This window comes from Cydia fagiglandana, chromosome 9, assembly GCF_963556715.1.
Source record: "Cydia fagiglandana chromosome 9, ilCydFagi1.1, whole genome shotgun sequence".
Taxonomy (NCBI): domain Eukaryota; kingdom Metazoa; phylum Arthropoda; class Insecta; order Lepidoptera; family Tortricidae; genus Cydia; species Cydia fagiglandana.
Window position 1 is genome coordinate 13,462,427 of NC_085940.1, and position 18,095 is coordinate 13,480,521.

Here is an 18,095-nt window from a genome sequence, read left to right on the forward strand (position 1 = left end):
AGCTCGCTAATGAGTACCCGGCTTTAGAAAACTCGGACCACTCAATTCGGCATACAGGCTGAAATTATATCCACCAGCCATACTCTGCGTATTATGGCTCCTATACACGATGGGCCAACGCCGGCCACTCCAAGGGACACATTTTTGCGTTAGAGGGAGCAAGTGATATTGCTATCTCATTCTACCGCATTGCTGCGTCCCTTGGAGTGGCCGGCGCTGGCCCATCGTGTAGAGGAGCCATGCCATTACGTATAAGTCATACTGACCAACTTTTACTATGGGACCAAAAAAAATGGTTTCATACATTCCGGCTGATGTGATGAATAAAAGTTGTTCAGTATGACCTAAGTCACAACGCAGAGTACCTATGGCTGGCGGTTAAAATTTCACCCTGTATTACAATACAGGGTGAAATTTGGCACATACATGTGGCTCTTTAAGATTCTTACTTAACACTGGTGATTTCTACTGCGATTGGCTCATCGAAAGATTGCTAACCCCTGACGTAGTCATAGTTAAGGCATACAGTTTACACTTTAGCGACCTTGAAACTACGTAAATTATTTAACGCCTGGGGCCCATTTCTCGAACGGCATTAGTCTAATATTATTATTATATAGGCTGTTGCCATGGTTCTTATTAGACTTATATGTGACGTTCCACGGCAAAAGGTACCATATGGCGGCTGGCGCTTACGTCGCATAGCGCCTGAATAATATTGGAGCCGTGTTAATAATAGCGTAAGTGCCAACCGCCATAAGGTACCTTTTCCCGTGGGACGTCACATATTAGTCTAATACCGTTCGAGAAATATCACTACATATATATTTTTAAAAAATATTAATGTTTACTTAGTACCTTAAATACATCTTTTAATTGACTGAGATACGATACTGCCTTCAAGAACTTATTTTTTTAATTGAATAAGTACTTCGATATGTACTAATTTAAAGAGATTTTGACACAAAGAGAGCTACAACGCTACACATATTCGAATTAAACATAATCGAATATGATTAATATTATGCTTTTAACACAATCATATTCGAGCCATGAAAAAAAACTTCCATAAAAAAACGAAGAAAATGGCATATTAAAGAACATAATACGTTAATCACATTTTAAATATAAAAATCGTTTATTATTATTGTTATTTGTTATCAATTTATTATAAGTACATATATCATATTGCATGAATCCTTCTTTCAATTTTAGGATGGACTCATACCGTTCGATTTCGAAATGTCCTTTAAAAGCATAAAGAGTATTTTCCAATTGATTAAATTTAGGTAGATCTTATTCGTGGAAGTTACCCTAAAAGAAGTAATATACATTCTTCCTAGTATTTTCGATTTTCATAACAATTTCAACATGATTAGCTTTACAATTAGGTACGATATTTTTTACCAAAAGCTACAATATTATCCGGTTTTATTGTCAATTTACATAGTGCCTCTTGTAAACTTGTGATTCAGATGCAACAAATTCACAAATGTATGTTTTTATTGATTATAGCGTCGGAATATTGGACAGTCACCCGCGGGTCGTACGGCGCCCTACGCCTGAATCGTAGGCACAAGAATGAATGAATGCATTTTATTCACATGTGATGCAAAGTACTCAAATGCAAATTTTGAGTTGATTATATTTGCTGGTAGAATTGACTTTTAAATTATGATTTTGGATGGTAAATATTGAATAACATTCATTTGAATTGGATTTGGTTTGATTTCTTGCTTCGGGTTGGTGTGGTGAAAAATTTTGTTTCATTCGGGGGCAAATTTTAACCCTCGTGCTTTAAAACCCTCGCAACGCTCAAGATTCCATGTTTCGAACCACTCGCTACGCTCGTGGTTCAATTTTGGAATCTTTCTCTTGCTCGGGTATCAATATTAACACGAGCAGTTAAACAACAACTTTGCCCCCTTGTAAAACAAATAACTATTAACATGAGTGAGTCGGTTACTTAGTGGCAGGCTGCTCATCCAACAGTGTCTCAAGCTGTTTGACGTCGGTGACGGGCAGCGAGCAGGCGTAGCGCCGGCACACGTACGCCGTGGGCGTGTCGCCCACCGGTCTGATGCGGGACAGCACTGAAACATAATAACCACATTTGTATTCTACTTACATATCAAGGGCCTCAATACTCAATAATCATTCGTGCCTAGAAGGGTCACATTTCTTTAACGAAAATAGTCCACTTGTTATCATTTTGTATAAGTCTAAGCCGCCATTCGCACGACAGCTTTTTCAACGCGCGTAAAAAAAAGCGCTTGATTCTGTCCGCACTCTAAATTCGATTTAACGACCAAGACTTAAAGTCGAAAATCCAACAACGCTTGATAAAAAGCGCCACCGCTGTCGTGTGAATACATACATGGCTATCCATTTGTATCATTCAAACGCTTTTTTAACGCGCGTTGATAAAGCTGTCGTGCGAATGGGGGCTAATAGTAACTGCATTGGTCCCAAAATTTCGGCCGCGACGAGCATTGCAAGTGGACGTGTCGCAAATTTTAAAATTAAATATTAAATTACGAGCCATTCGAATTTGTCTCTAATTGTAACGAGCATAAACTTAGTGTTACATTCAAAACATATTGTCCGCTTATCTCGTTTTTAAGTCAAGTGCGTGAAATAAGAAACACCGCTAATTACCTCGGGGAAACGAGACAGTTGCTATTTTTCAACTCTGTCGCACTGCAACTACGGCCAGAAGCGTGAACCTTATCGACGAAAAAAACCTACAATTGAAGATAAATTATCGCAAATCATGGGCGACAAAACTACAACTGGTGCCGTGCGTAGCAGCGAATCTCAACCGGACCTGTCCAGCTTAGCAAAACTAGATGAAAAAATGGCGCTGCGTAAGCGTAAGTTACCAGAGACGGATTGTGAGTGCGGAAGAGAAATAGCAAATCTCTCAAAACAAATGGAAGATATGTTCGATAAATTCACTAAGTCACAAAATGATTATTTCTCTTCGGCACGTGAGGATATGGATCAAATAAAATCAAAGATCGATAGCATACAAACCACAACTAATTACCTTGCTAGCGAGCAGGCCAAGATGTTAACTGAAATATCCGATCTGAAAAATAAATGTGACCAAACGGATAACAAGGTAAAATATCTTGAAAACAAAGTAGACGCTCTTCAAAAACAGACTACCAATAGCGATCATCAGGTGTCAGCGGAGAAACTCATAAGCGAGATAGCAGATCGGTCAGTAAGGCAAAGTAATATAATAGTAGTAGGCGTAGCTGAGGCCGAGGCTAACACCCATGAAGAGAGACAAGTAAAAGATCGAAGTGAAGTTGAAAACATTTTAAAGCTAGTACTCAAGAGCCAAGAAGTGCCACGGCCTTGGAAAGTCATAAGAATTGGGAAGTATAAAATGGGGACTAACCGCCCCCTCAAAGTATGTTTCGACTCAAACCGAATTGCAAAAGATGTTCTTCGGAACCGAACAAACTATAGACATGATAAAATAAAAATTTTCTCCGATCAAACACAGAGTCAGCAAATATACATGAAAAATCTGCGTGAAGAACTTTCAAATAGGACAGAAAACGGGGAAACTGATTTAACAATCAAATATATCAGAGGACAACCCAAAATAGTATCTCTGCCAAAAAACGACAACAACAACAGCAAAGAATAAGCACCAATAACTCGCCTGACCCAAATCCAACATCGCATCTAATTTTAAAAAGCTACAATGACTTAAAACCTATAAAGGGCTCTATAAACTTCTTCTACACTAACATCAGGAGCCTGGTAAAACATGGAAAGCTGGACGAGCTAAGATGTATAATCGGTCAAATAACGAGACAGTTCCATGTGATACTCATAACTGAAACCTGGATTAAGTCTGAAGAAGAAGCAAATTATCTCACAATGCCTGGTTATATGCACTACCATAACTATAGAACGAATAAGAGGGGAGGAGGAGTATCCATATACATACGGAATAACATTAAACACAACATTACCCGAGGACAATACATAAATGGTAATAACTACCTATGGCTGCACTCAGAAAAATTTAACCTAAATATTGGGTTGGTATATAAACCCGGCGACACACATATGGAAACGTTTTTGGAAGATTTTGAGGGTCAACTGCCTCAGAACAAACCAACGATTATCTTTGGCGACTTTAATATAAATTTGCTTGTGAAAGACAGAGTTTCAGACACTTACATAGATATGCTTAATGAAAACGGATACAAGATTATTAATAAAATTGATGAACAATATTCAACTCGCGAAACAACTACAACAAAAAGTATCTTGGACCATATTATAACGAACGTGAAGCACAAGTTTATCGAAATAGCCTTGATTGACTCTTCTCTATCAGACCATAAGCAAATTATTCTAGGTATGAAGAACTGTGTATCAAAGAAGCCAAAATCGCACAAAAAAGTACAGTATGAAGCAGTTGACTACAAAATTCTTAATGAATTAGCGGAAGAAGAGCTAGGGGACCATACTGGAAATCAAAGCATTGAAGATTTGCACATTGCAATAAGGGATTTAGCTAAACGCAGCACTACCTTAAAAACTAAGATATCTAACCCGCCAAAGCAAGACTGGATCAACAAAGATATAATTGAAAATATAAATAAACGAAATGAACTGTGGCTAAAGTTGAAACAGTACCCGCAGTGCGCAGAGATATCGTCAGGTTTTAGAGCTCAACGAAATAAAACTACTATCCTTATAAACAAGACTAAAAACAAATATTACAACGATTCTTTTGAGAAATGTAAAAATGAACCTAAGAAAATGTGGGAACTGATCAATTCTTTATCGATCAATAAACATAAATCAAACTGTGCTCCTTCGAAATTAATTACGACATCTGGAGTCATAACTAATGACAAAGAAATTTGCGAACATTTTAATCACTTTTTCGCAACGATTGGTCCACATCTAGCTAACCAAATACCTGCTCATTATCACAGGTATAGGTACCCGATAACAAACCTTAATAATCAGACAGTAAATTATACAGGCCTACCTGATTTCCCACTGTGTACCGAAGAAGAGGTTGAAAAAATTATAAATAATCTGGATACAAACAGCAGCTCAGGCATAGATAAAATAACAACTAAAACGGTCAAATGTATAAAACAGTACTTAATACCAAAACTTACAACAAGCATAAACAACTGCCTAAAAAATGGTACTTTTCCAGATTGCCTAAAAATAGCTAAAGTCACACCTATTTATAAATCAGGTTGTAAATCGGATCCCGGGAACTATCGACCAGTGTCAGTTCTGTCAATACTCTCTAAGGTCATAGAAAAAGTAATACACACCCGTTTAAATAACTATCTAAAAGAAATAAATTTCCTTTCTAATAGTCAATATGGTTTTCGGTCCGAATCTAGTACCTTGTCCGCAGCGATTGATTTAACTACTAAAATAAAAACAAATATAGATGCCAAAAACTTTTGTCTCGGAATTTTTATTGATCTTAAAAAAGCATTTGACACGGTCAGTCATCCACTACTTTTAGAAAAACTTAAACATATAGGCATCACCGGCAATGCTCACAAAATTATGGAATCGTACCTAAGCAACCGGTGCCAAATAGTGAGAATAGGTAATGTGCAAAGCAGTCCCCAAATTATTACCTGTGGCGTCCCGCAGGGATCGATAGTTGGTCCTCTCCTGTTCTTAATTTACATAAATAGCATCTGTCAAGTACCTCTGCACGGAGAGATAAGCCTATACGCAGATGATACCTGTATTTTTTATTTCGGACAGTCTATAAAGGATATCACAACATTAGCACAAGAAGACCTCAATAACCTTAATGAATGGTTTCAGTTCAATTTACTCACTATTAACGTAGACAAGACCAGTTATATAATATTCAAATCAAAAAATAAAAAAAATACTGAAGATATAGAACTAAAAATTAATCAAACACAATTAAAACAATCTAGTGAAGAAAAATATCTGGGCCTAATATTGGACTGTGACCTATCATGGAAACAACACATAAATAAAATCCGATCAAAACTGACATCTTTAAGAGCCTGCCTCTACAATACGGCATACTGTCTTCCCCGCCGGGTACGATACACAATTTATAATTCACTAGTAAAATCTCATTTAAACTATCTAGTTGAAATATGGGGCAGTGCCACTAAAACTACTCTTAAAAATCTTCAAATCGCTCAAAATAAAATAATTAAAACACTTTTCAGATATGATTACTTAACTTCTAGTCGCAAAATTTATTTAGAAACAAAAATCTTAAAACTTAACCAACTGTACTTTAATAATACCTGTCTACTGATTAGAAAAATAATAGATAACAAAATCCACTCACAACTAAGTTTTATAACTAAATTACAAAAAGGCTTACGACCTCTACGTAATTCTAACGATCTTTGTCTTCAACCAGCTAGAACTAAATGTGGCAAAAAAAATATTGGTAATGAAGGGGCACAGTTTTACAACAGCCTACCTAAAGATATTAAACAGTGCAAAAATTACAATATTTACAAACGAAAACTATTGGACTACGTAATTCATAATATCTAAATCCGGCCCTGGCAAACATTCCGCATGGGAACAAAAGATAATGCAGTATTTAAGAAAAATATAGTCGCACAACTTAACTTGCATGTGTTTAGAGTTTAAAGTGCAATGCGGCTAAAGTGTAAATGATAAAATGACTTAGCAACAGTTTTGTAGTTCGTGAGAAATAATAAGCGTACTTGTATTTAATTTGGTCATACCCACATGTTTATAAGAACATACTTATTACTTATACAACTTCACTATAAGCATGTTTGTATAATACCTATTTCTATATGTAATGTCTCGTAAATGACATGTTCTAGTTTTAATTAGTTATTTTAATTTTGTTAATAACATGCATGCTCACTCATATTTTATGAATTATCCTGTATTTTCTCTATTTAAGTGAAATGTTAAATTTCTTTATGAGAAAATAAATTCTTTAACCACAAAATAAGTAGGTAGACTATTATTCTAGAAATTGGCTCCTCGATTTTTTTCTTTCCCATTCAACTCTGCACTCGTTTTTCACTACGTCAGTGGTGAAATATTTGTCTTAAAGCGTCGTTTATGTGTATAAATAGATATGTAGGTAACTCAACTTAAACCATTTTAAGAAGTCCAAAGCCTAAGCAGTTTTCGGCATCCCACGATTCCCACATCCAAAAAGCACATAAGTAAAAATATATTTTACATATATATCGCCGATTAATACCCGCAGCCCAAGCCTTATTGAGCTTACTGGGTCGATCTGTGTAAATGTATATTATACGACATAAGAGAAAAAAGAAAAAAAAAAGATCCCAGCCCGCATTGGGCCAGCGCGGGGACTATAGCCTAAACCCTCTCGGGCTTGAGAGGAGGTCTGTGCTCAGCAGTGGGACGTATATAGGCTGAATTATTATATAAGAGAAAAAAAAGAAGTCGCATGCCTTGTGAGGTAGTGAACATGCAGGGCGACAGTGAGTGTGCAGCAGTAGCGGACACTCACGTATGTCGGACATACCGGCGGGCGAGTCGGCGGCGGGGTCGGCCACGGCCAGCACGCGGCCCGGCAGCAGCCGCGAGCGCACCACGCGCACCAGCTCCAGGGGTAGTGAACATGCAGGGCGACAGTGAGTGTGCAGCAGTAGCGGACACTCACGTATGTCGGACATACCGGCGGGCGAGTCGGCGGCGGGGTCGGCCACGGCCAGCACGCGGCCCGGCAGCAGCCGCGAGCGGACCACGCGCACCAGCTCCAGGGGTAGTGAACATGCAGGGCGACAGTGAGTGTGCAGCAGTAGCGGACACTCACGTATGTCGGACATACCGGCGGGCGAGTCGGCGGCGGGGTCGGCCACGGCCAGCACGCGGCCCGGCAGCAGCCGCGAGCGCACCACGCGCACCAGCTCCAGGGGTAGTGAACATGCAGGGCGACAGTGAGTGTGCAGCAGTAGCGGACACTCACGTATGTCGGACATACCGGCGGGCGAGTCGGCGGCGGGGTCGGCCACGGCCAGCACGCGGCCCGGCAGCAGCCGCGAGCGCACCACGCGCACCAGCTCCAGGGGTAGTGAACATGCAGGGCGACAGTGAGTGTGCAGCAGTAGCGGACACTCACGTATGTCGGACATACCGGCGGGCGAGTCGGCGGCGGGGTCGGCCACGGCCAGCACGCGGCCCGGCAGCAGCCGCGAGCGCACCACGCGCACCAGCTCCAGGGGTAGTGAACATGCAGGGCGACAGTGAGTGTGCAGCAGTAGCGGACACTCACGTATGTCGGACATACCGGCGGGCGAGTCGGCGGCGGGGTCGGCCACGGCCAGCACGCGGCCCGGCAGCAGCCGCGAGCGCACCACGCGCACCAGCTCCAGGGGTAGTGAACATGCAGGGCGACAGTGAGTGTGCAGCAGTAGCGGACACTCACGTATGTCGGACATACCGGCGGGCGAGTCGGCGGCGGGGTCGGCCACGGCCAGCACGCGGCCCGGCAGCAGCCGCGAGCGCACCACGCGCACCAGCTCCAGGGGTAGTGAACATGCAGGGCGACAGTGAGTGTGCAGCAGTAGCGGACACTCACGTATGTCGGACATACCGGCGGGCGAGTCGGCGGCGGGGTCGGCCACGGCCAGCACGCGGCCCGGCAGCAGCCGCGAGCGCACCACGCGCACCAGCTCCAGGGGTAGTGAACATGCAGGGCGACAGTGAGTGTGCAGCAGTAGCGGACACTCACGTATGTCGGACATACCGGCGGGCGAGTCGGCGGCGGGGTCGGCCACGGCCAGCACGCGGCCCGGCAGCAGCCGCGAGCGCACCACGCGCACCAGCTCCAGGGGTAGTGAACATGCAGGGCGACAGTGAGTGTGCAGCAGTAGCGGACACTCACGTATGTCGGACATACCGGCGGGCGAGTCGGCGGCGGGGTCGGCCACGGCCAGCACGCGGCCCGGCAGCAGCCGCGAGCGCACCACGCGCACCAGCTCCAGGGGTAGTGAACATGCAGGGCGACAGTGAGTGTGCAGCAGTAGCGGACACTCACGTATGTCGGACATACCGGCGGGCGAGTCGGCGGCGGGGTCGGCCACGGCCAGCACGCGGCCCGGCAGCAGCCGCGAGCGCACCACGCGCACCAGCTCCAGGGGTAGTGAACATGCAGGGCGACAGTGAGTGTGCAGCAGTAGCGGACACTCACGTATGTCGGACATACCGGCGGGCGAGTCGGCGGCGGGGTCGGCCACGGCCAGCACGCGGCCCGGCAGCAGCCGCGAGCGCACCACGCGCACCAGCTCCAGGGGTAGTGAACATGCAGGGCGACAGTGAGTGTGCAGCAGTAGCGGACACTCACGTATGTCGGACATACCGGCGGGCGAGTCGGCGGCGGGGTCGGCCACGGCCAGCACGCGGCCCGGCAGCAGCCGCGAGCGCACCACGCGCACCAGCTCCAGGGGTAGTGAACATGCAGGGCGACAGTGAGTGTGCAGCAGTAGCGGACACTCACGTATGTCGGACATACCGGCGGGCGAGTCGGCGGCGGGGTCGGCCACGGCCAGCACGCGGCCCGGCAGCAGCCGCGAGCGCACCACGCGCACCAGCTCCAGGGGTAGTGAACATGCAGGGCGACAGTGAGTGTGCAGCAGTAGCGGACACTCACGTATGTCGGACATACCGGCGGGCGAGTCGGCGGCGGGGTCGGCCACGGCCAGCACGCGGCCCGGCAGCAGCCGCGAGCGCACCACGCGCACCAGCTCCAGGGGTAGTGAACATGCAGGGCGACAGTGAGTGTGCAGCAGTAGCGGACACTCACGTATGTCGGACATACCGGCGGGCGAGTCGGCGGCGGGGTCGGCCACGGCCAGCACGCGGCCCGGCAGCAGCCGCGAGCGCACCACGCGCACCAGCTCCAGCGTGCGCGGGTCCGAGCAGCCGCCGGCTATCAGCACCTGGAATCAAACACTTTGAAATTAGCGGTTTTTCAGTAATGAATGGGATATAAATATGCAAAGACGGCACTGCGATCGTTTAGGTTAGGCAAGGTTAGGTTAGGTTAACCTTTTGGACGCCAATGACCGATATAACCGCAACCGCAAGTTCAACGCCAAAGACTGATTAATCGGTCAGAGACCACAGAGCAACATAGACCTATGTGCATATATATCAATTACAGATAGGCACTTGTCCCAAGAAGAGCGAGTAAGCGATTAACTATCGGCGATTTTCTGGCCCAGGAAACGAACACAAGATTAGGATCCTGTGTTTTAGTAAAAGAGACACATATATTAGTAGTTCATCGCTGGCTGTTCACACTGCCGGCGAGAACACTCGCTCTACTAGTTTGTCGCCGCGATAAGATAAAACTAGCTCAGCGGTACTCGCTCGGCGATGCTCGCTTCGCAGTTAGAACTCAAGCTGCGAGACCAATCAGTCTGCGTGTTCGGCTACGCTGCACCGCCCGAGCGAGTGACGCGAGTAATAGCCCGCCGCACTCGAACACTCGCCTATAACCGAGCGATAAAACTATTGGAGCTAACACTCGCTTCTCGCCGCTCGCCCACTCGTTTCTAGTTTATCGTTCTACTCGCTTATCGCTCATCGTCGGCGGTGGGACAAGTGCCTTATCATAAAGATCAATTTCAGTTTTGACAGTTCGGTGACGTGGCGTCCGCGTGACAGCTTTTGTGTTTGACACAGCGTCGTAAAGGTTAAATACACCGATTTCTTGCTAATAACACAAAGTAAAGAACTGACACCATATCTGGCAGAGCTGTAGGGGGTATAATCAGTCTATGCGCAAACGCCACAAGTAATCGCCTGGCCATTTCGCGGTCCCAGTCTCCGCCTTCGCAGCTCTTACTATTGTGGCTACGGTTAGGTACATCTAAACAAAAAACATTACCTGCGTTGGCGAGTCGTTATAAAACATGAGAGCAGAGATCATCACTGGCAGAGCGGTAGGCGAGTTGGTCAGTCTATGCGCGAACGCCGTAAGTAGTCGCCTAGCCATGTCGCGCTCCCAGTCTCCGCCTTCGCTGCTCTTACTGTTGTGGTTACGGCCTATAAATCTAAAGGAGCATTACCTGCGTTGGCGAGTCGTTATAAAACATGAGTGCAGACATCATCTCTGGCAGAGCAGTAGGCGAGTTGGTCAGTCTATGCGCGAAGGCCGTAAGTAGTCGCCTGGCCATGTCGCGCTCTTTGTCGCCGCCTTCCGAAGCGGCGCTCTTGTCGGCGTAGGCGGCGAGGCGCTGCAGGTTGTGGCACGAGACGCTGTTGCCGCAGGGCTCGGCCCCGTCGTGGTCTGAAAAATATAAAATATAGCGTTTTAAATAGTTTATCAACCTTTTCGACTCCATGTCAAACACAAAAGCTGTCACTCGGACACCACGTCACCGAAGTGTCAAAACTGAAATTGAACTTTATGCTTATGCACGTAGGTCTATGTTGCTCTGTGGTCTATGACCGATTAATCGGTCTTTGGCGTTGGACCTGCGGCAGGCCTATGGAACTCTCCGCGCGAGCTCGGATTAATACCTACGAATCTGCTCCCGTTCACGGTAGAAAAGCAAGCCAGTTGGTTGCCACACGCGCTCACGTACTCACGTCACCGCGCGCCGCATTGTCAATTTTTACGATAGTTACAAGCTACGTAGTAGGTACCTACCTACTATTGAATTTCTTTAATTAAACATGTAATGTTTATTATGTATGACAAATGTATAGTTTTAGATATTTGAAATAGGTAGCAAATTTTTTATTTATTTTGGTAAATGTTTATTTTAACGACTGTAAGTTAACTTTACACTGGAAAGTGCCTACTTATTTTTGCTCTGGTTAACTTATAATTAATGACCTGTATTCATGGGGTTTATATTATTTTTCTTTATTGTGTAACATTAATCTCTATCTGGTTTTAAAGTACACGAAGTTTTAAAACTACTTCTTGCTGGGATTATTGCGCGGTTTATAAAACGGCGTAAACACTGCGGTTACTGCAGAGACATATGACCTTTTAAAATTACTATTTAGCAAACATGCATAATCGGAATATTAGGTATAATTTAAGATTTAGCTTTCCTTTTATTTCACTCCTTTGTTTAAGTAGGTATTTATTTATCATTTCTAAGCGTCAGCAACCCTAGCGTTGTGCCGGTGCGAGCGGTGCGGGGAGCGGCGCGTTGAAGGTCACTCCATTGTATTTTTGTGTAGGTATCAAAACGGTAGGTATTTGCGTTTTGTTTGAGAGATAAGTATCTGTTCGTAAGAACTATTATATAATCTGTGCCTGCGGTGTGGTCATTGCGTCATTGGCGTCCAAAAGGTTAATGTTACTTTGAACGCTGTTTGCCGGACAATGGTCACAGGTCACAGTAAGCTTCCACGATTCTCGTAATGGATCACAGATATCAAGCGGTATTCGACTTTAAATTGATTGAATACCTATTAGATTTTAAATATTTTTGATGTTTCAATGAAGTTTTCTAGCTTTGCTTAATCTGAATGTGTCTGAATCTGAAACATCAGTTGTGCGGCACAACTTGTGCCATCTGAATTTAGCGTAATCTTTAGAGAATTACATGACACGTTTCTTCTTCTTTCTTCTTCTTCTTTTAATGCTTTGATGTAATTTTATATATGTTTATATTTAAAAGCCTCACCTTCTTTCAGTCTCAGCACAACACTCTCATCTCCCTCCGAAGTGCTGAAGTATCCGCCGTTCGCCTCATCCCAGAACAATTCATCCTGTTTCTTCTGCAGCTCGCGCGCCCAGTTCAGCCAGCAGAGGTCCAGTGATGCTTCATACATGTCCAGGAGACCTTTCACCAGAAACGCGTAGTCGTCTAAGAATCCTTCGATCGGTTTTTCTCTGAAAGTTAATAGAGATTTATCTTTCAAGCACCAGTTTTTTAATGACTGCCAGAAAACCAAGACTATAGGGGCTACACTTCGCACTTGAAGAGACAAATTTGTAGAACAATAAATAAAATTGGGAACATTATCTTCAGTTTTCACTTAAGAGTCACCTGAGGTATTTAAATGGGAATCAACAACACCATAGGTAGCATTTTTTGTTGTAAAACTCGTGTCGGTCACTTTAGATAACACTATTTTGCATCTGCTAGTGTTACGGATCTGATTTCTAGCAAGGCAGTTTCTAAAGAGACATATTGAGCTTAAAAGGCAAATGCAGGCCGAAATAAACAAATTTAATCATCTAAAACATTATAACAGCTTTTCATCATCCTCATCACTCATTAGATCCTCATTCATTTTACTATAACATTAGGAAAGAAAGTGGGTTTATATTTGTACTTACATCTGAGCAACTGATCCATCATCTGCCCTGTAGCAAGAATGAAGCAATTTCTTACTTTCTGGATCACATAAGTACTTTTTAATGAAATTTGCAGTTTTAATAGCATCTTCAACATATTCCTTTTCTCCCAAAGCTTGTCCGGCCTGAGCTAAGCCAGAGATCATCAGGCCGTTCCATGAGCACAGCATTTTGCTGTCAAGATGTGGCCTTGGTCTCTCTTGACGGGCCTCATACAAGATCTCAGTACATTCCTTAATCACTTGATTAAACTGCTCCATAGACAGTCCAAACTTTTTAGCAGTGTCTTCTTTACTGCCATAAACAATAAACATGTTCTTCCCTTTGAGTTCTCCATGAGGATCACTGTCTGGAGAAATATTGCCATCTTCTTCGACACTGAAGTAGTGACAGAAAATGTCCATGTAGGGTATATCATTGATAGTTTTCTCAATAAGGAGTGACTCAATTTCTATATATTCCCAAACACAAAATGCTCCTTCCTTCTTATGAGGAGCCCCATGCACTGGATAAGAATCAGCATCCTCAGCACTATAAAAACCACCTTCTACATGTCTCAGATCTCTGTTCACGTATTTAATTATATCACGAACGACATCAGCGTAGAATTCGTCTTTAGTCGCAAGATAAGCATCCGTATAAGCGCATGCGAGTTGTGCCTGGTCATACAACATCTTTTCAAAATGGGGCACATGCCAGTCATTGTCGACAGAGTATCGAGCAAATCCACTAGAGATGTGATCATGGATACCACCCTTGGCAATCTTAGTTAAGGTGTGCAAGCACATCTCTAAGCATTGCTTTCCTACACGATTTGACTTGTCTCGAGCGTAGAAGTGAAAGAGGAAGTTAAAAATTGAACAATTCGGAAATTTTGGAGCCATACCGAATCCACCAAAATGGGGTTCAAAGTTAGCAATGTATTTCTGCACACACTTGTTCCATGTCGCTTCCCCAGGTACGGACGGCGACAATTCAGCATCACCCTTGGATAAGTTTTGAAGAGCATCCATTATAGCAACGCCTGCCTGTTTGAATTGCTCAGCATTTTCTTTCCACTTTTTAGCGAGTGACAAAAGAATAGTTTTAAAGCCAGGGCGACCATACTTGTTTTCAGGAGGGAAATATGTTCCTCCGGTGACTGGCAGCAAGTCAGGAGTGAGGAATACAGACATGGGCCAGCCGCCACTGCCAGTGGTAGCTGTTATAAACAGCATGTAAACTCTGTCTATATCTGGCCTTTCCTCACGATCCACCTTAATATTGACATAGTTTTCATTCATAATTTTGGCAACTTCTTCATTTTCAAATGATTCTTTCTCCATCACATGGCACCAATGGCAAGTGGAGTATCCTATAGACAGGAAGATGAGTTTGTTTTCTTTCTTGGCTTTGTCAAATGCTTCCTGGGACCATGGGTACCATTGCACTGGGTTGTGAGCATGCTGAAGCAAATATGGAGACTTCTCGGACACAAGGGCATTGGTATGTTTTGGCACTTCAATGGGATTGGATTCAGCGGTTGGTGTCGCCATTTTTATTATGTTGTCACTGAAGCTTCTTGTGAGTTGAGGGGAAACAACTGGAAGCTGATTGTTTTGACCAAATGTAGAGATTCTGTAAGGAAAAATTTATGAATTAGACCTTCATATGGAGTTGTACTAGAAAGCTAAAATGGAGATGGGCTGGACATGTGGCTGGCCTTAAAGACCACAGATGGACAGCCATAGTCACGAACTGGAAAGGCCCAGACGGTAAGCGCCGAAAAGGCAAACCAAACATGCGCTGGGAGGAAGACATGAAAAGAATTGCTGGTCCAAATTGGAAAAGAATAGCACAAGACCGTGAAAAATGGACATCTTTGGAAGAGGCCTTCACCTAACGGGTTCCTACAAATTAAATCAACAAAAATATATTAACAAACTTATGTATAACAAAAAGAAATAAAAGGCTTTTTATTTTATTTTATTATTTATTATGGAGTTGTACAAATTTGATAATAATTTTAGTATTTTTGATTGTCATAGGGCAAGAACTTTCTTATTATACATACTTTGCTCAGACACAGAAAGGAGCACTGCTCTTTCTGCTCTACTAAACTTCTGAAAACGGCATTGGCCCATTTCTAGTAACGCAAGAGTTAAAAGTGACAAAAGAGCTTGTAGTTGGTCTTCCACACATTGAACAGATCAAATATGTTATATTTATTATAAAATTGATACAAAATTAAAGCTTGAGTCATTGTTTTGACATGACGGTGATAAGGAGCATAAATTATTATACATGCACTTTCACTTTGTAGTTTGATAAGATTAGTGATTTGATGTACTAATTTTATACTTAAACATGTAATGTAATGTAATAATCCTTTATTTCAGACAGTAAATTTCATTTTTTCTACAGTTCTTGTGTATTTATTTCCCTGTCTGTGTGCCACTTATTGGCAAAAGGCCTCCTCCAACCTTCTCCATTCCTCTCTATTACTTAAACATACTTGATCTAAAATCACAACATCATATAAAACTGAGTTCCCCACCGCATGTTCTATTTAAATAAATAAATAAATATTATAGGACATTCTTACACAGATTGACTAAGTCCCACAGTAAGCTCAAGAAGGCTTGTGTTGTGTTGTATTTGTCTGTATGTTTGTGATAAACACAAAAACTCCTAATTGGATTTCCATTTGGTTTTCACCTATCAATAGAGTGATTCTTGAGAAGGTTCAGGGATACAATTTGATAAGGTTTCCCCCATACAAAGTCAGAACAGGGTCGCTGGTTTATTTATAAATGAATAGGTACAGGCACAATCAGATATATTGGAGTGGCCGAGGTGCTCAAAAACATATGAACACACACTCTAATGCCTTGGCAATAGAAGCATGTTCAGATATTTGTGAACAGCTTGGCCGCTCCAATATATTTGATGGCGACTATACATACATGTAGTTACATTTAACATGAGTCCATAATGTTATGTTGTGCTCAGGATATCTGCAGTACCTAAATTCAAAAAGCTATAAATCCTTTTAAAGGCAAACATAAAAAACATGATAGAGCACATTTTGATAATGTCATTAATTCATTACAAAATATTGTAAGTTTAGCACTCAAGGTTAAGCTTGCATAACGTTTTTACGATGACATGAACCTGATTACATATTAATAATGCAAGTTGCCTTTCTCTTTCCTAACTAAGCATACACATATTATCCCTATCATAACATGTAAACATTACAAACAAGGTCAAAACTGTTTTCCTGCAGTCTATTTTTAGTCTGCCACAGAAAGCCAAATATGCATAAAGAAAAGCATATTAGTTTAAAATTATGCATTTACTACCCAATCACGTACCTTTTCGACAAATTTATATCGCGATGAGAGCACACCGGGTTCACAATATGCGGCTCCTTGGTAGTGTTTTGATTCAAGTTTATGCTCTTCAATCTGTTGTCCCCTGTCGACAAACGCCGCAGCAACAACACTGTCCGTCCATTAGGCATAATAAAACAAAACAACGACGATTACGGCAAAAACAATAGAGATATCATCGGGTTCTATTGCTTATGTAATTTTGTTTTGATTCTGCACTGCGCCAATAAATACGCAAAACGCGAAGAAAAATTGTTGACGTCTAAGATTCAGTGTTGCTTGCTAAAAATTGTTGTTACCAGGAAGCAAAATTACTGCTAAACGTTTCTGTCCAATTTGATCAAATGTGCAATGTGTCTCACACTCTCATTAGGTAAAATGTCAGATGCAAATACAAATTTGATCAAATATTGGAAGGTGGAATACCACCCTTATATCCGACAGTAAAGGTAACCCCGGCTACACACGTAACGATAAATCGTAGCAATAAAACTGTGCAGTCCCAACTGCGCAGTTTTATCTGCTGTGTATGACAAATCGTTGTCGATTATCGTAACGATTTGTCATACACGCGACAAATAAAACTGCGCAGTTGGGACTGCACAGTTTTATTGCTACGATTTATCGTTACGTGTGTAGCCGGGGTTACCTTACGAAAGCAATTTGCCCAAGCTGAACGAAGATTCTGAAGTCAGAGCGGCTACCGCGAAAACCGAAATTCGCAAATTGCGGGGATCTTTCTCTTTTACTCCAACGAAGACGTAATTAGAGTGACAGAGAAAAATCCCCGCGATTTGCGAACTTCGATTTTCGCGGTTATAGCCCTGATGTTTCGCTCGCTTTCGTTCGCTCAGTTAATAAAGTATGTGGGCTTGTAGTATGAAGGTGTATATGTATAAGATTCATGTCCACTAGTTTATTCATGCGTGATAATAGCCACGGAGTAGGAGTTATTATAGTATTAAACTATGATCAAAATATTTGATACTGTGCTCCTTACCGTACCGTAATGTATGTAGGCCAAAAATCAAAACATAACTTTGCTATTGTAATAGTTTAGGCGTCAAAATTTAATTGGCCAACTGACTAACGTATGCGTTTTCACACACCGCTCAGCTCTGGAAACATTCCTCAACACCAGGAACACGACACTACATACCTACCTACAGAGTAAGTAGCAGTGCTATTATAGCTGTGGTTTTCTTTATAGTCGAACCCGGCGGTCCGCAACAAGCGGCCCGCGGACCGCGTGTGGCCCGCGAACCCGCGGGCCGTACGCCCCGTTACTTACAATATTGTAATATTGACAAACGGCAATGTCTGATAAAGCCATAAATATTTAAAAAGTGCGGCCCGTGTCAACT

The 18,095-nt window shown here is 42.9% G+C and overlaps 1 protein-coding gene across 1 annotated transcript; it reads right to left on the reverse strand.

The window, feature by feature from the left end:
* Positions 1-248: 248 nt before the first annotated feature.
* LOC134667466 (spermatogenesis-associated protein 20) lies at positions 249-16,986 on the reverse strand. The gene is made up of 6 exons (XM_063524884.1): positions 16,714-16,986; positions 13,340-14,974; positions 12,681-12,889; positions 11,103-11,323; positions 9,833-9,968; positions 249-2,093 (listed from the first exon to the last, which is right to left on the reverse strand). The coding sequence occupies exons 1-6, from the start codon at positions 16,860-16,862 to the stop codon at positions 1,963-1,965; spliced, it is 2,481 nt and encodes an 826-aa protein (XP_063380954.1). The 5' UTR covers positions 16,863-16,986; the 3' UTR covers positions 249-1,962.
* Between the last annotated feature and the right edge of the window lie 1,109 nt (positions 16,987-18,095).

Bases quoted from the DNA above. Each gene is read 5' to 3' on its own strand.
- LOC134667466 (XM_063524884.1), bottom strand. From the start codon at position 16,862: ATGCCTAATGGACGGACAGTGTTGTTGCTGCGGCGTTTGTCGACAGGG. The intron at 12,890-13,339 runs GTAAGTACAAAT...ATTAACTTTCAG, and splicing joins GATGGATCAGTTGCTCAGAT to AGAAAAACCGATCGAAGGAT. The intron at 2,094-9,832 runs GTGAGTGTCCGC...ATTATGTTTCAG, and splicing joins CGCCGGTATGTCCGACATAC to TGCTGTCCCGCATCAGACCG.